General features: G+C 35.1%; 1 protein-coding gene across 1 annotated transcript in view; it reads right to left on the minus strand.

Moving 5' to 3' along the window:
* Positions 1-910: 910 nt before the first annotated feature.
* LOC126889862 (cytochrome P450 6a2-like) overlaps positions 911-12,683 on the minus strand; it is a 29,025-nt gene continuing 17,252 nt past the window's right edge. The window contains exons 4-5 of the mRNA XM_050658546.1: positions 10,854-11,102; positions 911-1,159 (exon numbers count right to left, since the gene is read on the minus strand). Of these exons, the coding sequence (XP_050514503.1) occupies positions 999-1,159; positions 10,854-11,102 (410 nt within the window). The 3' untranslated portion in view covers positions 911-998. The remainder of the gene's footprint in view (positions 1,160-10,853; positions 11,103-12,683) is intronic.

Raw genomic sequence — 12,683 nt, forward strand, 5'->3', positions numbered from 1 at the left:
CAATTGAGTTGTGCCCATCGTAACTTTTTATCAGGATGCTTCAAAGAGTATTTTCCCAAAGTATGAACGAAATTCACTGGGATCTAATTTCCATAAGGTTTGTGAGGGGTACTTTAGTGATCCAAATTTCCTATGACGTTTTTATGTCTTTCCACTGTTGCTGTTTTTGTTTTGATGTCTTCCTATGATGTTCTAGCTCGTCTACCTCATATTTACTTAAATTAGAGTTTAGTTTATCCAATTCCGTTTGTAGCTTCTTCCCGTTTCGTAGTTTTTTAAAGCGGTGAAATTGTATCCAACATATTTAGGTAGAGTAGAAATCATTTTACCTCTAAACCCAAATTCACCAATTGGAGAGTTATGGTCGAAGGGTAAGAGGTTACCTTTTAAAGCTGTTCTAAAATTGTTTGTTTACTAGGATGAAATCATTTTATTCAGTTTCCTTATTTCGCTTTCAGTTTGTACCTTTGGTAGTAACTTTCTTGTCAAAAAAATAATAAATAAATGAAGAGCGGAGATATATGTATAACGGGACAAGCGACAAAAATGTACAATCGAGAAAAATGAGTTTTTATCAGGAAACGGAACACTATACTTAACGGCGGACGCTATTTGTTGAATTTATTTAGAACTATCTCCAATGCGACTATTACTTTGCCCATAATACAGGTTAACGGCTTTGTTGTATAGATCGTCATAATAGCAAAATCAGAGAAATTTATTTTTTGTCGCTTGCCTCATTATATATCTCCGCTCTTCAAATATAATTTATTATATTATTTAGAATTATTTATTTGGAGCAGGCGGTACAATTATTAGTAGGTACCTACCTCTTCCCATACGTGTCCATATAGCATTGTTGAAGATGTCTAACGTTCAGTTGTTTGGTTTAAATATTGTTATACTAATGTTTTATTTAACATAATTTATTAATTTATCTATTAACACAACATATATTCGAACAATACAAACAAACAATATCTACAAAGAATAAGTAATTACAATTTTTCAAAATTTAGCCATAATCCTCCCTGAACACCTGTGATAAATGAAGGGGTAAGTTTGATTGGAGTTTGCGTTTTTTCATTAAGTGTAACTCGATAATCCTTCAGAATTGTTATTAAACCACACTTAGATTGTACTTTACCAAATCTCATACCTATAAATGAAAAGTTTTTAATTAGTATCGGAAGCACTAAATTTTTTTTATATATATTCTAGTGATACATTTATTATAGTGTATAATGATATGCATCGAGCACCACATTTACAGATCGAACCGTTGGCGCTTCAACGTGCACGCAACACGAAACCCCACTCATTTCCCCTTCTCCGAAACAGTCGAGGAAGAGTGCGTACTTAAGGAGGCCACCGAGCGGAGAAGAATCAACCACATGATCAGACGATAGCCAGGTGGTTGCAAACCGGTCAGGAAAGTAGGTACGTAGCCAGAAAAAGTACCTACAGAAGAAGACGTCCAGGAAACAATCAACGAGTGAAGAATCAAGGACCAAGGATGCAGTTCAAAGGAGGTGGTGCACATAGCGGAACACTGGATGAAGAAATAAAATATAAGTTTTTAGAATGAAATGTAAATATAATTAAGGCAATAAACGTTTTTATTTTTATTTTTATTTTATAGAAGAATCAGTCTTGCAGCGACCAGCTCTGGGCTCCCAGGCCAGCCAGCGAATTGAGCAGACAGGCCGACCTGAGTAGCGAGACTCCGTAGTGAAAAGATTCGCCGCTCGTAAATAAACGGTAGCCGTGAAGTGAGCGGCTTCCGATCAAAATCGTATGGATGCCCGTATGATTATTAATATTTTTATCGCGTAACTCTTTGTGCCTTACACTGTAGTGAGGTGTAAGGATATTTTCTTTTGATAATATTAATTTTATTTTTCTTTTGCAGACATCCATCAACGGTGCAAGATAGAACCAGAATTATATTTTGTTTTATTTATTTTGAACTGTAAGTATATAAATACTCTAAATATATTTACTTTGTTTTTAACTTGTGCTTTACCGAGTATGTCGTCCTGAAAGAGCTACTTGTCACAAGTGTATATCTAGGTATAAACCTTAAAATCAGATTAATACGCTGCTACATATTCTCCACATTACTGTATGGCATGGAGATCTGGACCTTTACAGAGACACTAATGAAAAAATTGGAGGCCTTTGGGATGTGGATCTATCGACGGGCATTACGGATCAGTTGGGTTGATCGAATAAGATATGAAACAATTTTACATCAAATGAATAAGAGAGCACAGAAATAACAAAAACAATAAGAATTCTAAAGTTACAATAGTTCGGTCATGTAATTAGACATCCAGAGAGGTATAACCTTCTACACCTCATAATGTAGGACAAAATTGCCGGAAGAAAGGGCCCAGGCCGAAGAAGAACATCCTGGCTCTGAAATCTCCAGGAGTGGTATCAAGAGACCACCGCTAATCTATTTAGAGCTGCTGTAAACAAAGTTATTATTGCCAATATGATCGCCAACGTTCGATAATCGGACAGGGCACTGAAATAAGAAGAAGATACTTCTTCTTTTTATATAGGCATTACTCTGTCTGTTTTTCAGTGTGCCTCCAGTAAGTTGTCATTCCATCTTTTTCGTGGTCTTCCCACTGATCGTCTTTCTATTGGGGAACCGTCTCTCGCCGTCCTTACTACTCTATTTGTTGTCATTCGGCTTATGTGGTCGTTCCATTCAACTCTTCTGCTTCTCACCCAGTTGTTAATGTTGTCCACCTTGCATCTCCTTCGTATATCTGCATTTCTAGTTCTATCCCACAGCGTCTTACCATAGATTTTTCGCAATGTTTTCATCTCTGCTGTTTCTAGCATTCTTTTTGTCCTTTCTTTATCAGGTCGTGTTTCTGCCGCGTATGCCATTATTGGTCTGATGACTGTTTTGTAAATTCTGCCTTTCACTTCTTTTCCGATGCTTTTATTTCTCCATATTGTTTCATTCAGGCAACCTGCGGCTCTGTTTGCTTTATTCACCTGATCTTCCACTTCTGTTTCGAGCTTTCCGTAGCTGCATAGTGTGATGACTAGATATTTAAACTCCATGATTTGTTCTATTATTTGACCCTCCAGTTTTAATTTAAACCTTATTAGATCTGCTGTTATAACCATGCATTTAGTCTTTTTTGGGGAAATTAACATGGTAAATTTTCTAGCGGTTATATTAAATTCGTGCAGCATACGTTGTAAATCATCTTCACTTTGAGAGATTAGTATTGCGTCGTCTGCATAGCAGATTATTTTAAGTTGTTTTTCTCCCAGTTGGTATCCTTTTTGTCTTCTTACTTTTTTTATTATTTCGTCCATGATCAGGTTAAATAACAGAGGACTCAGGGAATATCCCTGTCTTATCCCATTGCCAGCTTCAATTGGGTCAGTTAGTTCTTCATCGTTTTTCGATCGTTTTAATTATTTTTAGAGGTACCTCTCTTGCGTACAATAAATGGATAACGTCCTTTAATTTAACCCTGTCAAATGCTTTCTTAAGGTCCACGAAACATAAGTATGCCGGTTTGTTGTATTCTAACGATTTTTCTTGAATCTGCCTCAATATAAATATAGCGTCGGTGCATGATCTTCCCGACCTAAAACCTTGTTCTTCTGCTAATGTTTTAATTTTATTCAGTTTGTTTGTTATCACTTTGGTCGTTAATTTTAGTGTTGTGTTTAATAAATTAATTCCTCTGTAATTCTCCGGGTCCAATTTTTCTCCCTTTTTGAAGAGAGGTATTAGGATGCTTGATCTCCATTCTTGTGGTATTCTGTTTTGTTCTATTATTTTTTGGATTAGTTTTAATAATTGTTTGGTCAGGTCTTGTCCTCCATACTTTAGGAGTTCATTTGATCTTCTGTTCTCTCCTGGTAATTTTCTATTTTTTAATTTCCTTAATGCTTCCATTACCTCTATTTTTTCAATATTTATTTCTTCGTTTGTTGTCACTTCAGGTGTTGGTGGTTCGTTATCGTTATCTTTAGCAAACAGAGATCGAAAATAGTCTGCCCAAGTTTCCTTCTGAATGTGTTTCGTTTTTATTAGTTCGTTCATCTCTTTTCTTTGTCCTCTGATCATTCTCCATATTTCCTTTTGTGTTCCGTAGAAGTCGTGTTCCATCTGTTTTGAGAAACTCTCCCAGTGTTTTCCTTTTATTTGTCTGGCTAAAGTGTTTGTTTCGTTTCTAATTCTTTTATAGTGGTTGTATGCCTGGGCCTCGATTTTTGACCCTTCGCTTCGTTATCGAACGTATGCGCTACGTATACTAAACAGATACGAAGCGAATACGTTCGATAGCGAAGCGAAGTTGTGTTGTGTTTGTTGTGTTCTGTATTGTAAAAAGGCTTTCTTCTTTTCTTCACATTTTACCTTCACTTCCTCTCGAAACCATGGGGTTTTCTTTTTTGATAATATATTGGTATTCGTTACTTTTCTCTCTCCAAGTGATTCCGTTGCTGCGTTAATTATGTTACTTTTGAGCTTTTCCCAGCTTTCCTCGATGTTATCGTTTTCTAGTATTTCATGATCAGCAATCCTCTGACATTCTTTTTCTATATATACAGCGTGTCTACTTAAGTTGGAAACATATGGGAAACTTTTATATTATTAATTTTACGAAAAAAAGTTATTCTGTATAAAAAGTTCTGCATGCCCCAAAACCTAAGATTCAATTATCAGATATCAAATTTTCTCAATATTATACGAGGTATGTCAAAAAATATGAATTTCGGTCAAGGGTAAAGTACCTTTATTTCTCTCAATATCGAAAATTCTTATGATAAAAAGTTGTTTGGAATTAAAAGCCAAGATCAAATATGCAATTACATGCTTCTAATTGAAAAAAAAAATTTTTCTCAAATTTATGGATACCCAACATCGTTTTTAATTATTACAAATATGATAACTTGTTTATTATTCATTTTACGAAAAAAAGTTATTCTTCATAAAAAGCTTTGCATGGTCTAAAATCTAAGACACAACCATGATATATCAACTTTGATTAATTTTATACGAGGTGTGTCAAAAAATATGAAATTCGCTCAAGATTATAGTACCTTTATATTTCACAATATTTCAATTAGAAGGATGTAATTGCATATTGAAACATAGTTTTTAATTCTAAATAACCTTTTTAATAACCGTTTTCAATATTGTGAAAAATAAAGGTACTTTACTCTTGAGTGAAATTCATATTTTTTGACATACCCCGTATAAAATTAATAAAATGTGATATCTGATGATTGCCTCTTCGGTCTTAGCATATACAGAGCTTTTTATAGAGAATACCTTTTTTTCGTAAAGGTAATAATAAAAGAGTTATCGTATGTGTAATAAATAAAAACGAAGTTAGTATCAAATAAATTTGAGAAAAATTTGGAAAATATTTTTTTCTAATTAGAAGCATGTAATTGCATATTTGATCTTAGTTTTTATTTCCAGACAACTTTTTATAATAAGAATTTTCGATATTGATAGAAATAAAGGTACTTTACTCTTGAACGAAGTTCATATTTTTTGACATACCTCGTATAATATTGACAAAATTTGATATCTGATGATTGAATCTTAGGTTTTAGAGCATGCAGAACTTTTTATAAAGAATAAGTTTTTTTCGTAAAATGAATAACAAAAAAGTTTCCCATATGTTTCCAACTTAAGTAGACACGCTGTATATACTCCGTGGATTCCGTACTTAGTCCTTCGACTTTTATTTTTGTTTGTGTTGGTGCCACTCTCTTAGGTGTGAAGCATTTCATGGTGATTCTAATTTTACATAATACTAGGCTGTGGTCACTACCTACATATGCTGAGTTGAGGCATCTTACGTCAGTTATTTTTGATGGATGTATATCTCTTCTAAGAAGAAGATACCTAGGTTTATATTTTTCAAGTTATCATGACCCAGCCAGGGGCTGTAGAGGACAAATAAAGAAGGCCGCAGTCATCTCCGGATGTTTGACAGAAGCTCGTGATAGAGAGGAAACACATAGAAGAGCTAAACCAGTTCAAATATCTAGGTGTAGATTTATCAAGTTATTACGACTCAGCCAGAGATTTAAGAGAACAAACATACAAGGCCACAGCCATGTCCGGATGTTTGAAAGATGTATTCTGGAATAACCCATATATGAGAATGGACAGTAACAGCAAAGGTAGAACTTATAAAACTTGCATCAGACCTGTTACGACTTATGGTATTGAATCGAAAGAAGACACCAATAAAACCAAAAGCATGTTGCGAACAGCCCAGATGAAGACACTAAGACAATTGCAGGGAAGACAAGAAGGGATAGAATACGAAACAACATCATCAGGGAACAATGTGGCGTGCAAGTTGTAGGAAGATGGGTTAGGTAAAGACAAAGAGAATGGTACTGCCGTGTAAAAAGAATGGAGGAGCACAGACTACCAAGAATTGTACTAGAAGGAAAATCAGCTGGCAACCGTCCACCGGGGAGACCACCAAAATAATGAAGAGATAGCTGGCAGTCTACCTCTCAAGAAATACTTCAACATCGGAATTAACAGATCGATAGATCTACTTCTAAGAAGAAGTAGAAGATTTATTATGGTGCAATGACTCTAGATTTTCAAAACAATTTCCAAGTTAAGAATAAAATCATCGAATACGGAGTTATTTAAATGTACCTATCCCCGAATAAGGAACAAGGAAGCAAAAGAGAGAAAAATTCAGTCGAAGTTGTCGAAAAAACCTTGAAACTTCTTCAAGTTGCACCTACGAAAGGTATCAACTACAGCTAGTAAAATAAAGCAATTGCTTTTTTTTTAATATAATGATCTCTAAAATCACTGGGTACGAACAGAACAAGTGGGTCGCGGTATAGGCAGAGGTCGCGGTGGATGCTACTAGTTATGTCGCGGTCGATGTCGACAGCACATAGTAAAGCGCTGGTTTCCTCGAAAGCCGTGCCGACAACCTCCGATCGTAACACTGCGATGAATGACATCATAAAAAACTGTACCATGCAAAATAATAGCGTTGGTTTTCAAGGATGCGTTGGAAGCCACCGCTTGCTGAGCTTGCACATTCCATTGCCCCAGTGAAGAACCTTGAATTTTTCACCGTAATCTGACGTAATTCATTGCAGTGCTACGATCGCTGTTTGTCGGTGCCGCCTTCGAGGAAACCCAGGCTTAAGGGGGTTAACTGCGCTGCTCAGTCGAGCTAGGACCACTGTCAATGTCAAGTGAGGTATTTTGATGAAATTTGAATTAAAAAAAATTCCTATAGACCTGAACAATGTAATTCACAAATTAATTCAAAATAGACTGATATGTACCAGAGGCAATGATGGATCTTTCATTGGACCTATAACTGCAACCAAGGGCCTTCCACAAGGTTCACCCTTAAGCACAATTCTATTTAATATATATATATATATATATATATATATATATATATATATATATATATATATATATATATATATATATATAGCTTGGTTTAATACTCCTTTGGGGAGATGTAAAATAATGGGATATGGACAGATGACCTAATTGTATTCATAAAAGGCGTAAATGTAGAATATATGGGACAAAACATCAACATGGCACTTAATAATATACAAGAATTCCTAATAGGGCATGGATTACCCCTTTCACTGGAAAAGTGTGAAGCAATATGGTTCACAAAGGGATACAGGAGAAACACCCCACCTGTTATCCATATTAAGGTACATCAAATTAATTATAAACCACAAGTGAAATAACTTGGGATAACATTCCAGCAACACCTCAAATGGGATACACACATAACAAATAATATCATAAAAGCAAAAAAATCTCTCAATGTACTAAGAGCTATAAGCAGAGTATGGTGTGGAGCTGACCCGTGCACCCTTTTGATGGCATTTCAGGGACTTGTGAGATCCCACTTAGACTTCGGTGGACTCTTTATAAAAACAGCCAATAAATCAATCCTAAATAAACTGGATTCAATCTTTTTTGAAGGTGTTAGAATAGCTCTTGGTTGTATGAAGTCAACTCCACATGCAGCACTATTAGCAGAGGCAAACTTAATAGAACCAGAACAAAGAAGGAAACTATTAACCATAGGGTTCTTGAAGAAAATTATATGTATTAGAAACCACCCTCTAACCAAATTAATCTCAAATACCAGAAGAATATTAATAAATAGACCAGCCTTTTGGAGAGATGACAATACGCCCTATTTGATAGCAGGTTTGGCTGAACTCATGCCATATCTCAAGGACATTTATAAGTCAAACAACTTCCCTTGTTATGAAGTCCCTTATAATACACTGTGTAGTATAGTGAAGACAGTCCCATTGAGTCTAAAAAAAATGATCCCATGATCAAAGAACAATTTTTAATAAACACAGAAAAATATAAAGCAACCCATACCTTTATATTCACTGATGCACCGAAGAAAGATCTTACAACAGGGTTTGGAATCAGTATACCAGATATCAACATCAAATACAGCTCAAAGTTACCAAATCACCTCTCCATATGTAAGGCGGAGATTATAGGAATATATGAGGCAATTAAATTAGCACTTAGAAAAAACTTATTCAGAATAATCATTTTTTCGGATTCCAGAAGTGCAATTGAAAAAATCAGCAGTTGTTCAGTCAAAAATATATCAGAGTTTTGGCCTATTGAAATAAAAAGACTTATAGTTCATGCAACTGAAAATGGCTTTGGCATCAGATTAGCATGGATACCAGGACATTCAAATATCCCGGGTAACGAAGAAGCTGACACCCTAGCTAATATAGGAAGAAATTTGAACATACCAATGATCATGCCCCTCGATGTCCAAGACATATATACTGACATTAAATCTAAAGTGTATGATGATTTCAGAAATAAATGGAACAACCTAATTAGAATCAAAGACCATCAATACCGAAAAGTATAACCTACGTTTCCTAAAAATAAATGGTTTGCTATTCTTCCATTCATAGATCGAAGACACATCACTACAATTATTAGGTTACGTACAGGGCACTGTCTAACAAAAGAAAACTTGCATAGGATGAACCTGACAGACAATGCCTATTGCGAATGTGGGAAAATAGAAAATTTTAATCACATATTGTTTGAATGCCCTATTAACTCCATTCCAAACTGGGATATCTACAATTTTTTCGCCAATAAAGGACTTCCCACCCCGATAACAATATATTCAATTTTACATAACGTAGATGAAGAATCAATCAGAGCAATTATGAGGTTTCTTAGCATAAACAGAATAAAATTATAATGCTCAACTAGCTACAACTTATTTATAATGCATGCTTATTACTAATAGATTATGTTTGTTATTGTACCTTATACAAAAAGTAAATATTTAGTCAAAGTTATCACCATAGCCAATTTACTTCAAAAGAGATCAAGAAGTAGACATATTCGGTGGGCCCGACATGGTTATGAGCCAGTAAACGTCGTGACCGCCAACCTGATTGAGCTGGCCAAATTGCATAAAGCAAGGCCAATAACCAAGCAAGCAAGCAAGATTATTCTGTTTAATTTTCAGTTTTTTTTCTAGTTTTAACAGCTGATGGCCAATAACAGTTTGAGGCGTTACTTTTTTATGTGTCCAGTTTTTGTTGTAACGGTGTTTACATTTTGGGATTGTTTTACGTTTTCTGAAGCTCCATTTGCACAAGGACGTGAAGCACGAACAATAGTTTCTTCTTGTGTATTCACAATATCTATATCATTTCTTTCTTCTTTTTTACTTATATGACTTACAAGTCTTATAGGATCTTCTGATCCTACAAGACTGGTACTATCATTTTGGTTGGACGCCACCACCAACCACAGGGAAGCATCCTTGTAGACCACACTGGAGACATCCATGTAAAGTAAACTCTTTTGTTCTTAAAAAGCATTGATGTAAACCTCCTGGATGGTATTGCGCTAAACCTCCACCACGACTTACTTGCTCTGTTTTCTTCCATTTAGTACAATGTGTTTGTTTTACATAGACATCGACCGCGATCGCGACTTCCACCTTCACCTCGACCCACTTGTGAAAGTGGAGGTAGCGGTCGATTTTGACATTCATGTAAAACAAACACATTGTAGCGAATGGAAGAGAACAGAGCAGGTAAGTCGCGGTAGAGGTTTAGCACGATGCTACCCAAGAGGTTTACATCGATGCTTTTGAAAATCATATGAGTTTGTTTTTACATGGATACCTACTGCGCGGTCTGCAAGGATGCTGCCCTGTGATTGGAGGTCGATGAAAGTTGTGATGAGAAAGAGAGCAATCCAAATAGAGAATAGTTGTTTCCAATAAATACGAGAATGTCTCAGGCGTCATTCTCGTATACGATGAAATCGTTCCAGGCCATTTTCAGTATGAGGAAAAGATGATGGTATTCCCTTAAAGGACTTCTTTTCAAAATTGGATGCACTAAAAACCGTCTGTTTGGTATAATATTACCTTTCAGCCACCACTTGGTGACAGGTGACATTTTTCATCACTTTCATCATACCATCGCAAACGCACAATCTTTTTTTTATTCATATTTCATAAAACTACTTTAATTTACAGTGGTCCTAGTTCGACTGAGCAGCGCAGGCAACCTCTTTGCTATACTGTGCTATGAACATCGACCGCGACTTAACTAGTAGCAATGCTAGTAGCATCCACCGCGACCCACTTGTTCTGCTCATGCCTTTAAGAGTTGACGAAATGAGATTTTAGCATATATTAAAAACATAAAATAAAATTAATAAATCGATGAAAATCAATTGTCACAACGACCATTGCTAATAACAATAACTACAGTAAATAATGTTTAAATGAGCAACACTGACTTACCTATACATAATCTAGGACCTTCTCCAAATGATAGGAATGCAAAATTAGATCTACCCACTGAATTTTCTTTACTAAATCTATCGGGATCGAAAATCAGAGGATCTGGATATATCTCTGGATCGTGATGAACGGCCATCACTGGTATTTGTACAGCTGTACCTTTCTTAATCGTTAATTTAGAGTCTACTTCGTAGGTTCGTGTACAAACTCTTGGAAGTATTGGAATTGGTGGGTATTTTCTTAGGGTTTCTAAAGAAAAAACAAATAAAACACAAATTAATTTAAAAACTTAACAATTTTTATGGAACAGTTTTGCAATATATTGATTGTAGAAACTTAATCGGAATCTTCGGTTCGTATGCTAAATTAGTTTAATATAATATACTAACATTAGCAAAAACGGTATCTATAACAGAAACAATTTCAAAAGAAAATAAACAAATCTAATATTCTATAATTTACTTATAGCCAAGAAAAAGCAAGGATGATATAGCTCGCCCCCTACTCCCTCTAGCATTATTTTAAGATTCTTCGAACTATGTATAATAAGTCTATTGACTGCAGTTTGGCCGGTTTATAACAGACAGTTTTACACATCAAATTATTACCACATGCTGAACGCTTTCGATAGGTTTAACTAAATATAAATAATACATTAACATGTTCTCGAATTTCGATGTGTTCAATGAGTAACTCTGTAATAATTAAATCAAGTAAAAGACAGACGTACTCGCATTCATTTATTGTTAACTTCCGACGACCGGTTTCGCTCTCTATAATATGCAGAGCATCTTCAGGTCAACGGTTACAAGTAAACTAAATGATGCCGCTACAAGGAGTTATTTATATAGCCTTCAATAACATGATTTATTGCTCAAATTATTCTAAGGGGGATTTGATTGGATAGACGGAAAATGTTGCATAGGTTAACAAGTATATGGGCAAGTTCTTGAGGGTAAAGAGAAAAGTGGCGAAAAACAGCCAAAAAATCTGTGTTTTTTATGTGTGTGAACAAATCTGTGCTATTTTGTTTGTGAAATGTGAATAAAAAGTGATGTCATATACAGGGTGTTTCATTAATAATTGTCCATATAGTAACTGGACAAACCTTAGCACAAAGTACGAAGATTTAACCTAAAACACTTAAATAAAATGTGGTTCTTTACTGAGTTACAGGGTGTTTTATCAAAAAATTTAAAAACTATTTTTGCTCAGCATTTTAAAACTATTCGACGTATCCTTTTCATACTTGGCAGCAGGAAGTATAGGTACTGTACAAACTACTAGAATATGTTAAACAAACGTTTCTGGCTATTACCAGAGGCGTACGACGGGGGAAAGTGAATGGTTGACCCTTTCCAAATTCTACGCCACTGGTGGAATTGCCATTTTAGTTTAATTATTGAATTCTCCAATACTTTCTATGAAGATAATATACTCTTCATTCGTAACGATAAAGTCATTAGTTTTCGAGATCTTTGAAGTTAAAAATTAAACGACACGGTTATTTTGATTAATGTATTGTGTCGTTCCATTTTTAAATTCAAATATCTCGAAAACTTATCATTTTATCGTTCCAAATGAAGAGTACATTATTTACATAAAAAGTACTGGAAAATCAAAAAATTACACTAAAATAGCTATTTCGTCAGTGGCGTAGAATTTGGGAAGGGTCAACCAGCCACTATCCCCTGTCGTACGCCTCTGGTGGTAGCTAGAAACGTTTATTTATCATAATTTAGTAAGGTGTACAGTACGTACACTTTCTGCCAAGTATGATAAGGATACGCCAAATAGTTTTAAAGTACTGGGTACAAATAAGTTTTAAAT

This window comes from Diabrotica virgifera, chromosome 8 (genome assembly GCF_917563875.1).
Source record: "Diabrotica virgifera virgifera chromosome 8, PGI_DIABVI_V3a".
In the NCBI taxonomy this organism is placed as follows: domain Eukaryota; kingdom Metazoa; phylum Arthropoda; class Insecta; order Coleoptera; family Chrysomelidae; genus Diabrotica; species Diabrotica virgifera.